Source organism: Morone saxatilis, unplaced genomic scaffold (assembly GCF_004916995.1).
Source record: "Morone saxatilis isolate NCDOM2014 unplaced genomic scaffold, NCSU_SB_2.0 Contig11, whole genome shotgun sequence".
Taxonomy (NCBI): Eukaryota; Metazoa; Chordata; class Actinopteri; family Moronidae; genus Morone; species Morone saxatilis.
Genome location: NW_023339663.1, coordinates 17,379,335 through 17,397,082, shown reverse-complemented (window position 1 = coordinate 17,397,082; position 17,748 = coordinate 17,379,335). Strand labels below are relative to the sequence as shown.

The 17,748-nt window shown below is 38.9% G+C and overlaps 1 protein-coding gene across 2 annotated transcripts in view; it reads right to left on the bottom strand.

Moving 5' to 3' along the window:
- Nucleotides 1-14,738, bottom strand: part of myom2b (myomesin 2b) — a 31,819-nt gene extending 17,081 nt beyond the window's left edge. Inside the window, exons 1-17 of one of the 2 annotated variants that reach the window (XM_035682551.1) lie at nucleotides 14,587-14,738; nucleotides 11,887-11,990; nucleotides 8,902-8,959; nucleotides 8,499-8,653; nucleotides 8,234-8,320; nucleotides 5,898-5,986; nucleotides 5,314-5,364; nucleotides 4,982-5,146; nucleotides 4,393-4,554; nucleotides 4,063-4,204; nucleotides 3,059-3,258; nucleotides 2,377-2,430; nucleotides 2,087-2,214; nucleotides 1,257-1,440; nucleotides 955-1,129; nucleotides 740-861; nucleotides 244-431 (exon numbers count right to left, since the gene is read on the bottom strand). In XM_035682551.1, the coding sequence (XP_035538444.1) occupies nucleotides 244-431; nucleotides 740-861; nucleotides 955-1,129; nucleotides 1,257-1,440; nucleotides 2,087-2,214; nucleotides 2,377-2,430; nucleotides 3,059-3,258; nucleotides 4,063-4,204; nucleotides 4,393-4,554; nucleotides 4,982-5,146; nucleotides 5,314-5,364; nucleotides 5,898-5,986; nucleotides 8,234-8,320; nucleotides 8,499-8,653; nucleotides 8,902-8,959; nucleotides 11,887-11,969 (2,043 nt within the window). In that variant the 5' untranslated portion in view covers nucleotides 11,970-11,990; nucleotides 14,587-14,738. Of the gene's footprint in view, nucleotides 1-243; nucleotides 432-739; nucleotides 862-954; nucleotides 1,130-1,256; nucleotides 1,441-2,086; nucleotides 2,215-2,376; nucleotides 2,431-3,058; nucleotides 3,259-4,062; nucleotides 4,205-4,392; nucleotides 4,555-4,981; nucleotides 5,147-5,313; nucleotides 5,365-5,897; nucleotides 5,987-8,233; nucleotides 8,321-8,498; nucleotides 8,654-8,901; nucleotides 8,960-11,886; nucleotides 11,991-14,586 lie in introns of those variants that run through there. The other variant, XM_035682552.1, reaches the window with a different exon arrangement.
- Nucleotides 14,739-17,748: the final 3,010 nt, after the last annotated feature.

The window sequence follows — 17,748 nt, the reverse complement described above, 5'->3', positions numbered from 1 at the left end:
CGATAGTTAAAGTAAATGAGTGCTTGGTTAAAAAGTTGCTTATTCAGAGATCCTTATGGACCCAGATATTTATTTTAGAATGTGGAAAACCAAACCAAATCATACTTAAAACAAAGGTATGTGACTTAAGCTTTGTTGTGACATCAAATAACAATTAACTGAAGTGCTTGGATACACTTCATGCCAAAATTGTAGGTTCTTCTTCCGTTTGTTTTAAGGTGAGCTTGACAGACGTTATTGTACCTTATAAAGTCTTTCTGTGAGTGGTGGGATGTGAACTTCCCTCCACATGGTTGTTCCGCTGCGTCTTTTGTCCACGTAATACTCCTTGATCTTTGCTCCTCCAGTGTGAAGAGGCTTTTTCCAGTTAAGAACCATTGAATGGCCGTCACAGTTCAGTAGTGCGACGTCGTAGGGAGAAGAGGGGTTGGCTGAAAAGGCAGTACTGAATTTCAATACTTTTAGTTACAAAAATGTGTTTATTTATTGGTTAGGATCCCCATTAGCTGGGCCCTAAAACACAACTAGTCTTCCTGGGGTCCACATTTAAAAGCACTACAGTCCAAACAAACCAAAACATTAAAAAACATACATTAAACATTATGGTCAACACTAATGACAAACATAAGACATATTAGTGATGTCAAAAATCTAATCAAAATGATCATCACAGTCCAGTACGCAGCAGATAATCATCATTTTCACCATCAATAATAATAACCAAAAATGTAATACTGACTGAGGGCAGCCTTAACAGTCAGAGGTGCGGACTCCTGGGATTCATCACTAAGACCCAGCTCATTGATAGCCTGGACACGGAACACATAGGTTTCTCCTTTGGTCAAACCACTAACCACAAACCTGCAGAAACAAAGCCACAGAAGCCCATGAGTAATCAAAGAAATACACATTTTTGTGCAATACAGCATGTTTTTTGTTGATTTGAAAACATACTTGGTGCTCTTGTGAGGTTTGTGATTGGCCGAGGTCCAGTCCTTGGACCCTTTCACGCACTGGTCGATATAGTAGCCAATCAGATTGTTGGGTTCCTTTGGAGGAGCCCACTGGATGAGGACAGAGGTGTCTGTTTCCCTGGTAGAAATCACCTGACCGGGAGCAGATGGCACACCTGAAGACAAACATTTACATTCATAAGCAATCTTACACAAATCAACAGCATAAGTGTGGATTCATTCCACCGCTGTATAAAATCTATTCATCTGTGTAATACTATAAAGGATTGGACAGAAACAGACCTTTGAGCTCCTGAGTCTCGACAGGTCCAGTTGGCTCTGATGGCTCGCTGTTTCCATACATATTGGCAGACACAACTCTGAACTTGTATTGTTTGCCCTCTGCTAGGTCAAATACGGCGTAACGGGGAGATCGAATAGGAACCTGAGTGTTAACACGCTGCCATGCACCAGTGTCTGCCAGGCACTGTGGGGAGAGAGAGACAGAGAGAGAAAGTACGCTTACTGATACTACACATACACGTAGTGATATTCTGTGCTAAATTTGAGCCTGGACTTATTGCAGATCTCTGGACAAATCTAACTCTTTAGATTAAGTCATTTCCCAATAGTCTGATCTAGTGCAGTTGATCAGAAACCTGCACAAAAAAAAAATCATAATGCATGAAAACATCATCTTCTACAGAAGTGAAGATGGTATGGTCACTGGAGTAGTTTGCCTAATATCAGTCTGTAATCTTTACTAACCATTCAAATCAGTCTTGGTTCTTTTATAGAATTTATAGAAATGAAATTAATATTGTTGGGCCAAATACAGCATTGTACAGGAAAGGTCTTGTTGTCATTCACACATTTAATTTATTTGTTCAACCAACCATTGTATGTGCCTCTGATTATGTAATCCTGTTTTTTTTTTATCCACCCTTTGCTTCCAAGGAGAGAGAGGACTACAAATATTTTCACACACCGATGATGTCGAACCACACAGCAGCTTTACTGGAGTAGAGAAGGGCTTTCAAACATAGAACAAAGTGCATTCTTACAATGACAAGGCATGCATCTAAGTAGTACAGTGTAGTATGCAAAGCAGCATTGGTGACATTGTTTGTTACCTTTTCTATGTAGTACCACATGGGAGCCTTGCTGGAATATGCGGGGGCTTTCCAGCTCAGAACAACATATGTCCTGTCTGTTTCTGAGGCATTAATCCCTGATGGAGCACCTGGAGGCTTTCCCTCAGCTACACACAAACACACAGAGGTGATTAAATACACATACACACTTACACTTTGAGACATATACTGTTGTCCTGCAACTGTGTACAGTAATATACTAGAAGTACATTATAGATATTATACACAATAGAAGAAATAGATATATATTCATTTTAGTAACAACTCACCTTCCACTTCATCATGGTAAGACACAACATCTAGTTTTCCTCCAAGTTTTTTGGCTACAGGAAGGAAAAACCAACATTATCACCAATTATGTCCACGCTGAAGTTCTAGTACTTGTTTATTTGGTAAAATGTTTTTGTTTAGCTAGAGATTTAGATAAATGTTGTTTTGTGGTTCTTGAAATGTATCAAATAAGCACACTGGGATCAAATATTATCCATCATCACATTATATCATCATATATATATGTCAGTTTTTGATCAACGGTGACAGAAGGACAACTGCTCTGACAAAAGAAGGCCACATCATTCAAACATAAACCAAACTTTGTACGATGACCCTTACATGTAGCAGAGTCCAATAAAGTAGTTTGGTCAGTGAAGCAAAATGATCAGACACGCAATGACTTCTGCAGTATGCGTGCCAAAGATTTGTTTTAGTACTGAATAACGTGGAAACATTCATGAATTGGCTATTGAACTGTGTTTGAGTCCAGTCAATAAAAGAAAGTATCAAAATAACCATTATATTCTATATGATCATGTCATGTGTATATTCCATTCAAAATAGCAGTGACATTTGGCATTCATCAGCAACTACGGGTGGGACGCATTTCAAATCTTCAAATTCTGTAATATAAAAGGTAGGGGTGACATTTCTCTGTACTAATCCAGTTAAACCCACCATGGAGCTTCGCAAACTCAGTGGGGTCCAGTGCAGCAATAGGATCAGACATGCGGGATGGTTTGCTGATTCCGTGCGAGTTCACTGCTCTGACTCTGAAGTAGAAGGAGTGTCCTTCAAACAGCCCAGACACTGGGTATTTACATATCTTAATGGGGTGATCATTGCACTGGGTCCAGTTTTCAGTTCCAACCTCACATCTACAAAATTAAGATCAAAAGAGACAAGAAAAGTAGTTCAGGAAAGTTTCCAGAAAGCACAAAGAAAACCTTATTATATACCTAGGTTTACATTAATAAAATATTGTGTTAGATTTTTGACAGGTATCATGCTGTTATGGCTCAAAAAGAGACCATAAGTTATATAAGACGCCACCATCATCATGTCATAACACATAATAATTTTATGTTCTGAAGTAGTAGAGGTTTGGTTTGCAGAAGAGATTTTTACAAGATCCTACAAGATCTTGAAATAGAACTCGAAATGACGAGCACAACAATACTGTTGGAACTTCAGGCAGTAATATGAGGCTGTAGTTGAGTAAATTATTATAGTGATCAATAATGGCAAGTGCATTAGAATACAGTGGATTCAACATTGTAAGTAACAGTTGAGAAGTGGTCAAGTAATAAATGAATCAACAAAAATGAGCTACATAGAGATTATTTTCTGTCCCTTATGGTGCTTGGTAAAAATATGAAATGTAGTTCTGTTACAAGAAATACGAAAACAGTGATTGCAAATAAAAGATTCTTGGTTTAGACTCCTATAAGTTAGTGAGCCAAGCGCATTTAAGCTTCTATTGGTTAAATATGTAGGTACAGAAAGGGCCAATAAGAGTACATCTGAAAATGAATGGAGGAGTAAAGAGAAAAAAGGAGTACTCTCATACTGTAGCTGTAGCTTGATAATCAAACAAACACTATGTGATGACTTACAGTAATCAGTTTGTCTTTATGTTGGTCAGTTTATCTATTTATGGTGTTTATATCAGTAACTCCTACTTGTCCACAAAGTATCCCAGGATTGGTCCCTCTGTGGTGGTATTTGGGGGCTTCCATGACACAATGACATAGTCTCTATTGGCATCGTGGATCTTGATGTCCATGGGAGCACCAGGTGCACCAGGGACTGGGGGAGGACCATCTACACACAAAGTGACACAGTGACATGTTAGTAATCACATTATAAGTAAGTAATACATATTTAAATAACAAACAGTCACAAAAATACAGGCGAGTATTATGTTGAACAATGAAATAAAAACCCAGTATGATTCAAGTTTCAAATTTTAATCACTGATGATTTGATTTCAAGTTATCAACTCGTCTCACCTGAGACAGAGACAAAAGCACTGTGTTCTGCAGTGCCTCCTTTAGTGACCATGCGTAGTGTGTAGAGGCCTTCATCATCCTTGAAGAGGTTAGGAAGAGTCAAGGTGGTGACTCCTCTGCCAGTTTCAATCTTCACCCATTTAGAATCAAACAGACGCGTGTCTGGAAATGAGACGGGATCCTGAATTCAGTGTCACCTCCTGCATAATTGTTATAAACCTCCATTTTAAACTTGTCCTTGCAATATGTTTCTATGAATTAAACATGTGGTTTTATTGCATATAGTGATTATAGAATATAAAAGATTAACTTATAACAATTTGCTTTTATAGCACATGGCACATTTATGTAATGTCTATAGACACTCATGAATTGGGGGTATATTGCTAGAGTGTATTTAACTACTTTCACTATAATTAATTAGCAATAGAAATAGTGTCCGTAACAATTTCATTCCATTTTTCCATTTCTGTGCCTTTGGCTGCATGTAGGCTAAATTGGGTCTGGTAGTCACCTTGGCAGGCAGTATATATTAATAGCAATTATAGTGTAATTACTTTGTCATAAAATGCTACTTTATAACAATTACCATCTCTGTACCACTGTGCCTCAGGCTGCAGGTTGGCCAGGTTGGGGTTCAGGGTCATAGTAGCAGTCAGTGATGCAGATTCTCCCTCAGTTGCAAAAACAGGCCCAAACTTTTCCAGAAAAGTGATGTTGATTTTAGTGTAGTGGATCTTGGGAAGCATGGCAGCTGAGAAATTGGGGAAAGAAAGAAACAATGAATATAAGAGCAATGGGAATAGGACTGGTGGTTGCTTCACACTACTATGATGAGAGAAAGGGGAGACATATTTTATTCCCTGATCTTGTGATTTCTGGACATGTTTAGATGGAGCTGGAGGTAAATATGATGCTTACCAGTGAAAGGCAGCCATGCATAAGGACAGGACTCCTCTTCCTGCTTGAACCCTACATGATTAAAAAACAAACACACCAAAAGTTAAACATTATTAGCAGCAGTCAGTTGTAATAATTAAGTAAGTAATTATTGAACAAGCAGAAAAATGGTAACGGATAGCAGTAAAGGAAAACTGATGGCCTAAAATGGGCAGGTATGGATCCAAGTGCCTCAGCTAAATATAATGACAAATGGTTTGTTTATGAAACTTCAGTTATTATTAACTGAACAGAGATGTTAGAAATGTTATTAATATAATTGATATTAAGTAACAAAACACAGCTTTAGCTCTGTCAGAGTTGCAGAGTCCTGCAAATAAAGATAATAAATGTATTATTAGTAAAGTAGTTTAGATCTTAGCTAATGGCTAATCTTGAGTTAAGGGTGAAGCTCTGCCTTAAAACATCCCCACTCTTTCAAGGCATTTATAGAACCCACTGATATCCTCTTGCAATTGGTAGTGCAAGGACTTGACATGTTCTCATGTAAATGTATGATAAAAACTGCAACATCAGAAACAAGACAATCGGATAGAAGGACTTACTCTTGACAATGATGGAGGCCTGACTAGAGGCCTGTCCATGGTTGTTACCAGCCACCACAGTGTACTGGGCGGTATCATCAGTTGAGCATCTAAATATACACACATAATAAAACAAACGTTAAGTATACCTTAAATATACGTATTGGGAGTTCTCACAGACTCTCATTGTATTTAATCAAAAGAATATTTCTTTAAATAGCCAACATATGTGTGACTGAGACCATGGATTATCCTAACAAGGTTCTTCACTGCCTTATATCAAGCCAGGGATGTTTACAGTGATCTATAAAAACATGGAAAATGCCTACATATTAGACGTACACGATATCCTAGTGGGATTTGCTTTTACAATTTATGTATGAAAGTATTGCATCGAATGAGCAGCTGAGCCGGCACAGTAAAGATTGTGCGAAGCCCTGTTCACACATACAGTGAAAGCTGCAACATTGCTGGGTCCATTTCTCACATGGAGGTATTGGTTTTAACTCGCAGTGCTCCTGCTCTAGTGTCTAGTCTGACCCTACTTGACATACGTATTCTAGAGAGATTACTGTAAGTGATGCTTGGACAATACTTGGCAATTAATTAGACATATTACTTGTAGACAGTGCAACAGAGCTGTAACATTAATCTGCTCTTCTTTGTGAATAGATGACAGTTCTTTTCAGTCAGCATTGGTTCAATTTGCAGGACATTTTAACAAAAATGCCTAATTTACAATAAAATTGGCTGCTGCAAAATTCATGGTGTGATCAAGTTGCAAGATGTAAAGCATCCCCTTCTGTGTCTCTTGTTATTGGAATGCTCTAAATCATATTTACATGAGATGTTGTGTTCGCTCTAGAGCCACAGATGTTCGACAATCTTAGCTAGCCCCAAGCAAACAAGATGCAGAAGCTACTGATTTAAACAATCTGCTCTCAGATGGTGCCGTCATAGAAAAAAAAAGTTGCTGGCTAAGGTGCATGTGGGAGAGATTTAGAAAGAAAGTGTAAGAGGCACACAAGGGCTGCTAGTGAGGTCAAAGCCACGTTTTGGTGTCACTATTATTGCATGTCATGCATTCTTGTGTTAAGGACTAACCTCAACCTCTCAGCCTCTCACTTCTTTAATTATCTCTTTATCTTTCAGTCTCTTCATCTTCTTTATTTCTCTCTCACCCTGACGCTCTTCTCACCAACTCTCATATTACACCAGTATCATTTAGCATGGGAATTTCAGCCTGTACAGAATGCAAAGGCGATGAAGAGCAGATGACTTTGACATTACTGCCGGAAGTAAGTGCAGTGAGTTCCAGCAGGGAGCCGAGGGAGAGCAGCAAATGTATTCTTATTTTGGATCATAATAGCATTCAGTAAATCCTTGTAATGCACAGAAATGTTTGCACTGCTGCAAAAGTGTGTGTGTCTGTGTGTGTGTGTGTCTTTGTAGGGGATGATAGGAGGGAGCGTACAGAAATATCATGGTGTAAGAAATGAGAGGGTGGGGGGGGGGTAGGGATTCTGCATTCCTCCCTCTGTCATGAGCCTGGCTTAAAATTACGACATGTAACTGGTAATTTGCAATTCAAAGCAGATTCCTCTACAGTCTTCTAAGTTAGCTTATTTTTCAAAATTGTGATACCATCCTAAGCCTTTGATGGTAGCAATCATTTTGTCCATTCTGCTACTTTGTTCACTTAAAACACACAGAATTCAGTGTTAATGGTAATCTACTATATCTAACAGTCTTGTGAATTTTAGGAGAGTGATGGTGTTAATTTTTCTACGAGAGTAATGGCTGTTGGCTATTCTGTGTGTAAGTAACAGACAGAAGGAGCTAAAGGTGACTAGATCCAAAGAGAGAGTGATGACTTGAAGAGTCCTGGAGTATCACGTACCACTGAGGTCAGCAGTCGAACAGCTGAGCTTCCTAAGACTGGAGGGAGAGCGGGATATGCATCCCCCCTCCATATCTTTAAGCACACAGCCTACCTACACAGTCAGTCGGCTGACGTTATTACTCTAGTCTGACTTTGTGTGGCCATCCCAGTGGGACTGACAAGGTGGTTTAACATGTAGTCTAGGGATCAATGATTAACCAGTCAGTGGCCCATGAGGGCAAGTGTCATGATGACAATATTAAAGACAACCAGGGGAAATCATTGTACACAAACAGTTACTCACCAACATTCATTCTATCCTTAAAGCCAACATTAAATGCATTTCTTGCTACCTTTGACAGTACCTTGTGCTGCCACAAATTATTCCTGCTCCCTGCAGTCAGCAAACATGTTTAATTCTGACTTTACAAAGCTCCCTACAGTCACATAAGACACATATATACACACACTGTACCTTGGGATCTCCAGAGAATGGACTCCACCTTTAGCTTCGACCAGGTACTTTCCAGAGGACACGTCCAGAATCACATCATCTTTATACCTAAAATGGAAGAAAATTACAGCTCACCAGCATCAAGACGTAGAACCGTAATAGACTTTTTTTTCTCAACATCACCACTAAGATCTACTATCATATTACTATCATATCTGAAATAAGAAGAGAAAAATTATTTCATAGACTCAGCTTTAGTATTAGATTACCATATTAAAAGACTCACCATTTTACAATAGGCATGGGGAAGCCATCGACAGTACAGAAGAGTTTGACCGGAGTGTGTTCAAACACGGTGTGGGATCTGAGTCTGGCCAGGAACTTTGGTCCCCTGATCATAGGCCCCTCACGCACATATTTGTCCAACATCTTTGCACTTATCTGGACAAGGAATCAGGAATAGCAATGCATAATAAGCACATAAGTAATATACACTCCTTACTCACTCACATCTCCACATCGCCATATTATAACGCACTGACATTAATAAACTCCACACATAAACATTTCCAAAACAATGTGGTTCAACTGCCACTGTGTCAATATGAGCTCAGGTACAGATAATTACACATAATTTTCACGCAATGTTTATATGCAAGTCTGGATTGGAAAGGTTAATAGATTCTTACCATTTCCTGGACGTGAACACGTGTTTTGTGCTCATATCTTTCCTCCATCGCCTCAGAGCTAAAGACAAACACTGAGTCAGTTTTGCTAACATGTGATTATATGTGATTTTGAACATGTACCTACTTAGTATGTTTATACTGTAACACTACGTAACATTTGTTAAAAATATGTAAGAAGACATTAGCTGCATTTAAGAGTTCATCTCTCAGCACTGGTTTCAAAGCAATAATAATCATGTGTGTGAAAAATGCCTTGTGCTATTGAGGGTGTTTGGTGCTGCTTGCTTGCTGTTGTACTGTGTGTTTGTTTTGTCTCTCAGATATGTGCAACAGGCTGTATGCAGTCTGTGTTGCCAGTGATTGACAGGCCGTGTAATCGGATTCCACATTGTTTCTTGCCATTTTTTAAAACTATGAAACTACTTGTAAATGAAAGTTAAAAAGATATCCATTCATATCCAAGGATATCCATTACATGCCTAGTTCTATGACGGTAGTTCTTTGTGAAATGATCAGTAAAGTCAATCAGTACTGATCCATTAATCCCACCTAGTACTTGCTGGAACATGGGCTGTTGTACCCCAACCGGGCATTCATGAAGACTTAAGAAGTTGGTGGGTTTAAGAAGAGGTTGTGTTTGTGGTTACTGTATTAAAATTACATTAAATAAAATTACATTTGTTATTTTTCAAATAGGTATTTTTCCTTCTGACAGGCATTTAAAACTTCAGAGTAAAGTCCATTTTAATCCTTGCCATGACACCAACATAAAACAAAAGGGTGTGAACCCAGTTCATGCAAAGTATGCAGGACACTTTCCAAGAACTCTCCGTAGTAGAGACAGAAAAGTAAAGTCTCCTTGACTAAACCTGACCTTAGAAAGCCTTGAGCACCACAAAGAGAAGCTTTTGTAAGACGGTGCATTGTAGGACTTCACCTTCAACATCTGTGTTCAAGACACGATCATCTGAGCTTGTAGAAGGTTTGCACCACAAACGGTAGTGTGGTGACTGTAATTTGTGACTTAGAGAGTTACCCAAAGTTTCTTGTGCCTCAGAATCATTAGCTTTAGATGTGGTTATAATGGTATGCCTGCACAACATTGATTCATTGGATGTTTTCTTGCTGCTATACATATGTTTTGCGCATTGCCAAATCCCATTCTCAGCAGGCTATGCCACTGAAGGCCCAACCCCCGAGAGGCTGCTGCAGGGCTGGCAACAGGCCTGTTGCCTGGGAGCTGGAGATTGTCAGAAGCAAAGACACAGCCAGCAGTGGGAAGCTCTGCGTCTGTGTCTTTCATCACTGTTGTCCAGAAAGCCTTCAGGCCTGAAGTCATTCCATCACTGCCACCGGAAAACAGAGGGGACTGCCCTGCAAAGGGAAAGTCAGGGTGATCCTGAAAAGATGGCAGCGGCAGATGAAGCAGTTGGTGTTGTGACCACTGTGATGAGACCAAGGTCGGAGGAGGCGTGTTGCATATTAAGAGAGGAAGATGAGGACGTTCTTGACCAAAAATATGTCTTGGTTTTTGTGTTGCAAGTAGATGCCAGGTTGGGGTATGACGACCATTTACACAGCCTCTGGGATTTGTGGGTTTGTTCTAATTACCGAGACATGTAACATGCAATGTTTGATGTGCTGCTCTGTAGAGGAAAGTGGTTAAATGTGAAAAACAAACTCCATATGCTTTGTCACCTAGACAACTAGGAAAGATCATGTGTGGTTGTTAAAATGTGCCTGCATGGAGTTGTTATTTGGTGTTATCTAGTCTGTAGATTAATTTTTATTTTTCACATACAATAGTTAACCTGTAGCCTATTTTATTAGTAATTCATTGTTCATTGTATATTACACACAAAGGCTTCATACTTACTTGAGTTTTAAATAAAAGATAAGGAAATTGGTTAGGGAAATAAGCTCTATATTAGCAAAATCAGTACTACTGCATTATTGAACACTGTGTTAAACGTGTGCACTGGTTAGCTGCTTATTAGCAAAGATTTAAAGAGAAGCAGGAAAAGTAAGCAGCAGCAAGAATACGTTTTTTTTAAGTGGTAAATATAGTCATGAAACACAGCAGCCAGAGTACTTGATGGTATGCTTCCTAAGTCACACACACACACACACACACACACACACACACACACACCTAAACACATACACAAACACTTAAATAAACACACTGCAACAACAGCTGTGATATGTGACAGAAAATATGATTTTCCCCATCCAGAATTGACAACAGTGAAAACTGTTTTTTTTACTTGATCCTGATTAAATCAAAACTTAATATTTGCTTTTCAACATGATTCAGCTTCCCAGTGAAACATATTTTAAAATTAGTACAAGTTATTCATCATTATTCATCAAAACTTTCCTTTTGTGTTTTGTATTTAATCTGAGGAAAAGGCATCAGCATCAGACTTTTGCTGCTTGAGAGTTTTAACAGCCTCTCTTAAGCACGAGAACAAACTAATTCAAATGCAAATCCTGAGCAGTTTTTCTCAATCTGCTCAATGAAGAGTACTCTCAATATGTAAGACCTTCATTAAAACACTGTGCAGTTCACTCACTTGCACTTCAGTGCATTGCAAATGTTTCAGTGTTTTAACAGTGGGGTGTAAGGAAGCTGTAAGTTACTATGGGCTCAAGTTGGATTCAGCTTAATATCGTCAATATTGATCTATTGAAAAAAATGCTTTAATCAGCCCTGATATGGATTTAAAAGATGAGCCTAGGACATCCCATGTGAAAAAAATTCAGTTTTAGCGTGGGGTTAGTTTGGTCTTGGTATTAGCTTGTTAACCAGGTAAGCTTTCCTAATTTAAACCTAGTCTGTGTTTTTAAGATAGGTTATTTTGTTATATTTAGTTTATTAAGATGCATTTTCAGGTTTAGCAAAGACAAAGCTGACTACTGTTACAATACTACTGTTTAATGTTTTAGTTATAATTGCGTACAGCATTAGAGTGCAGCATATACCTGCTGTATTCTTTTACCACATATTTGCTATCTTTGTGGTGGTATTCATGGTTGTAATTCCCACGTTTCATCCACACTGACATGGTGACACCGTAGATACCGACCTGTTGGACCAGCAACACACACACACAGACTGACATGTTAACAAAGTACAGTAGAACCTCACAAGTCATACACAAACACCAAGGGCCACCAACCCTTAAGGACTGTCAAAGTGACTTCAGGAATTAATGAAGACAAATGTAAAGAAGGAAATAGATGGTTAACTATACCGAAAAGTACAGTCCTGTCTTTCTCATTAATGATTTGGTGCTTTGCAACAATGAGTAGTAAGAATCGTGGATAATATATTTGTGTTGACTGCCTCGCCCCCTGCAAAACCCTCCTGGAATTTGGACACATGAGAGTTTGGAAACAATGTCTCACACACACAAACACAGCAGCATTACTGTCTGCTTTAGGAATGACAAGGTGACATTATATTGATTTAAAGACACCAGCAATGCAGAAACACATGTGTACACATACGTAAACAAAAGGCATGGGTGTAAACTATTCATAGACCAGTACTGTATATGAACACCAACTGACAGTACAGCTGATTCAGACCATGTCCATCAATTTGACAACCCCTAATTCAGCACAAGCAGTCATATATTTATTAAACAGTTGTCAACTGTGAATATTTTCCACTTTAAAGAGTGAATAAAACGATACTGAATGAAACATGAAAGGACAGTTACTTAGTGTGAGCTCTGCAAAATACAGCTCTTGTCATCACAAGTGTCTATTATGCACATGCCATAACCTTGACTAGCTGAACAGAACTGAGATATAACATGGCATGAATCCAACACTAATGATGTTACCACAAATACAAAAAAATTAAAGAAAGAAAGAATGCCACACACGTATCACTGTTTCCTCAAATGTGCCTTCAAAAAATTTAGCTAGCTCATTGCTCACTGCTGCAGCAGTCTAATAAAAACTTCTCAACTACAACAGCTACTCAACTCAAAAAAAAGTTTTCTTTGGGGATTCTCACCTATCAACCATTTGTGAATGTGCATCTTCTTTCTTTCATGGATGTTAAATGCACTGCCTTTACTTTGTACGAAATACAGTCAAGGAAGATATTGCCTGAATCCATGTGAATGCAGCATGAATTTGTCTGTATTCATAGTTTAACAGTAGAGCTTTTATTCGAGGAAATTGTTTGTGTGTGTTTTTACTTTCAGGTAATGACTCACTTTCCAAGTAATTTCTACTCATTTTCTTATTCACTGTATGCCTGACATGTTTACAGTACACACCAAGGCAGGAGCATAACTTTGTCTTACATCATGCACACAGAGTGGCGTTGGAACATAATTGCCTTACATCACCCAAGTTCTTAGAGACCAAAAATAAGGTCAGATGAAACATAAAGCGACTCTCCCTCCCCATCCTCACCCTAAAAGCTACTAAGACGTGCTCCACTGGCAAAGACACTCCCATTTTCACATCTCTGAATCCCATGTTTGACTCACCTGAAACGCCCCAAAACTGCACACAGCCAGTCAACCGAATAGATAAGACCATAATGCCCTAATTCCTGACCTCTGACCTTGAGAAGTCAATAATGAAATTACAGCTTGAATCATGTCGTTGTGCAGTGGAAAGCTCCAAATGATTTACTTGTCACGAAAAAAAATTTCTGTGGTTAGACACAATTCACCCTACTGAACCAGCTTGTTCATCAGTGTCACAGAGATGTACCACTAAAATCACTCAAATCAAGGTGCCAGTTGTTTAGTTATAAACAACTGGCAGTTAGTTTAGTTATATAGCACCTTCTACAGCTGATGTCACAAAATCAAACAGACGTGGGAAGACATCATGCTTCCTAAGAGCATTAAAGCATTAAACCCAACTGCCAGTGGCCACAGGCAAGTGGTCACTGCATGCACGTCATATTCTAGTCCCATCAGTCCTACGCCCCAGTGGCTGTCCTCTGCCTCTGTCAGTCCGGCCAATACTGTAACAGCACAAATGCCTGCCAAATGACACCTGACCCTCTCCGTCTGTAACAGTAAACCTCTAAAATTCTCAACCATAAACGTACAAACCTCTAAAATTCTGCAATTCTATCATAAACAGTTGCTATTTGGATCCAAAAACTTGTCTGTGTGCTAACTACTGACAATGGTAATACAATGACACATTAATGGTTTTAATTGTAAGTTTGTTCATTTAAAATGAGAAGATCAACACATTATGCGTTCCAGAACTACACACCAGCAATTTGTCCACTGACACAACAGACCCAAATGTCCAAAACAAATTTGACTGTCTAGTGGGAGCCCATTTAACCAATTAGTCTTACTATAATAAACACACAGAGCAACCTGCTGTCTATCTGTCCTATCATAACAAGGTAATTATGTTATGTTATTATCCTCAAAACAGTGGTTAACTCATTTATTTAAATTCAGTTGACAGCCTTCATAATTCATATATCCTATCATTCATCACTTTAAGTATTATCAGCTCTGGTTAGGGGCCATGCAACATCTCTTGGCCATACCCTAACTGCTCTCTATTTCTCCATCCCACTGATCCCACCTGCTACACTTTCACTTTGAAACAAAAGTAGATTAAAAATCTGACAATCCGGAAGCGATCGCAACAGAAAGATAATAAAATTGTGGTTTTTCTTACCCCTTGAGACTTCTTTTGCAGCGACTTCGGTTGTCAGCCTGAATCCACAGGGAGTCAGCCTAAACGAAGTACCAGGCCAACAAAACCACCACCCGTCTCCATTCAACCCCCACCTGCCTCTCCCTAAGGCCTTATAAGGAGAGAGCTACCTATATATAACCAGTATCCTTCAAGACTCAGGGCCACTAGAAGCAGTTTGACTAACAGAGTTTACCCATTACAGTTTTTAGTAAAGTCCATGTTAGCCCAATTGCTGGTTTCTGTTATCTCAACAACTGATGTTAAACAACTGCTATTCAAGTATACTAGCTGATTCAAACAATGCAAAGAATCGGGCCATGGTGATGTTATGGTGGGCCGTGCCAAACATTTACAAGTAGCGTTTTTAGCTCTACAGAATAGGCAACAATATGGTTGAAGAACCACGCTGCAACAAGGCTGCTCACTATAATTCCGTCCATATCACAATGGCATAGTTGCTGAATAATAAAACATATTTTAGACGGCATTTTAGACTCCAACATTTTACACCAATTTTAAATTCAAGGTTGCAGTGGACATGGATATCTACAGTATATGGCTGTTTTACATTCTAAAATCCTTCTAGTCGCACTTGAGACAGTACTGAAGTCCCTCACTAAGATCTTTCTCCATATGCACTCAGAAACGTCTTGAGACAGACTGTGTCGCATGCTGAACTTTGGCCAGGGCCTATTTATAAAACTAGCTACAGTTACAGCTAGACTATTCCTGACACAGTGGAGAAGCTGGGAAACACATTTCACATCTGAGGCGAAATAATCTGATGGGACAAAATGGAGTTACATTTTGAGAAAATGAAAGAGAGAGAGCGGCAGGCTGGGGGCCAGGAGTGCGTGATGTGTGAGTGATGACAGACAGAAGAGAGTGAAAGAAAGCAACCAAGAAGACACAAGACAAGAAGGCAACAAAACAAAGCATAGGTGGCGGATAATTTCTTTGATGCTGAAATCTATAAGTCTCCAATAAAAGCACTGTCACGGACGCCATAAAATCAATAAAGTCTGTAAATTTGTGAATTGGGATCAACACTAGCAAAGGAAGGTGAAGCGTAGTTTGGAAACGGAGCAGGACACGGTTCTGCAGAAGTTTTATAGTAATATTTTGGTAATTCACTTTTTTCTGTTACATTAAAGATCAACAGTCACAGAATAGAAATGGATAGGAAGATAGCTGAGGCTGACCTCTCCAAGGAACAAAATTCAGGCATCCTTTTTGGACTTACAAGGTCGCCATTCCTATCACTCACACAATAACATTTGAAAATGTAACATTTTTAGTGAGATTAACTTCTAAATAAATACAAAGTATAAAATGCATGGGGTTAGCATTTTGTTAAGAGGTTAAACTGTGAGAGGTAAGAGTCACTAGGACTCAATAGGACCCTGCAATGAAAACTATATGGAGTTTTAAAGTATATTATGCCTTAATAAATACTGAATGTCTTACATGGGCAGATATCCATTGTACTTTGTTGTACCATTGTAATCTTTGTTCTCCCTTTTTGTCTGTGGTAAAAACCGAACTGACGTCTGTCTGTGGTCAAAAAGAGCCCTCTGTTGGTCAAATGGTTGTACACTCTGTAACCAAAGCCTAGTGACAACTTTAGTACATTATGTTGCTGACATTTGGTAAGCCAAGGCTTCGGGGTAATGAGGTGGTGTTAAAATGGACCAAGGAAGAAATGGCATTGAAAAAAAAAAAAAGATCTTTAAAATATATGTACAGTTTTGTTGTACTGTCAATCTCTGCTTCATCAAATTGGATGGTTTTTTTTACTATTCCAGGCAACATCTTTGACATTGCAATCCCTGGATTGCAATATGAATTATTCTCTTATTTTAGTCTCCTGACATACTTTATTTTACACATTGGCTTATAATGAATCATTATTTTAAAAAAACCCTAGGCACTCATACATTAAATAAGTCAGGCCTATCCGATTAACTTTAAATTATGTGCAGAGCATTTTACCAAGTGGAATGTCTGTCAGAATATTTCAGCTGGTAGGCACACAATACCTTTAGTTGACTTTTTCTCTATTTGCACTATTTAGAATATACACAAAAAATAGTACTATACAGTAAACTGTACTAACCAAGCACACCTAAGTATTATTTGGATCTTGGATTTACACTGACCAAGATATGAAGCATTTTGGCAGAAAATGATATCAACGGTCCCTTTCCATTAACTGCAGAGTGTGTTCATTCTGGGTTTGGTAAACCTGTCACATGATCTCTGTTAAGCTTAGAGGCATAGAGGATGGCAAGTTGCCAAAAACGGCAGCAGCTGTAAAGACATTAATGCACAGTGTAACAATGGAGATAAACAGTAACACACCCAGCATGTCCAACTGTTCATGTCCCTTGTATCAGGACTCTATATTAAACACACAAGAAATATATATACATTTTTTTGTCGCTTGGTTGTAATGTTAATACAACTGACTACAGATTTATTTTTCGTGAACGCATTGTCAAATTGACATTCTCTGTTGACACACTTTATGGACACAGTTTTCCAAATTTCACAAATGCTGTTCCTTTATTTAAAAAAATCCTTCAAAAATCACTAACATTGTGTTTATCAGAATGCAGTTTTGTTTCAAACTGACAGACATTTCAGTCAGTCTCAATTAGTTACAAAAACAATACTACTTATGAGATCATGGCGTTGTGATAACTTCTTAAACACGATAATTATTCCCTCCGTAACATGAAACGAAATGTGACAGGAATTGCCCTAAAATCACCATTAAAACTTAGGCTACTAAGATTTTATTTCACATTGTAGTGCACGCTGCCTTGAAAGGGACGATTGCACATTATCACACCAGCCAACAAGCTTTTCAAAGCCTCACGACATACAAGGCTCCAGGAGAAAAAGGAGCAGCCGGCTGGGTCCGGACAACGAATCAAGCCACCCATTCTACCACGTGATGACGCAAGACGTCTACGGCGCTCCCGATTGGCTGAGCACCAGGCAGGTAGTGAGGCGGCTTCAGCACGTAATGGACATAAACAACAGACTGTGTCCTGGGACTGTAGGACTGTAGGACTGTGTGCAGCTAATGCTCTAACTAACCCAGTTAAGTTATCTACATCACACACTGCGCGGCGT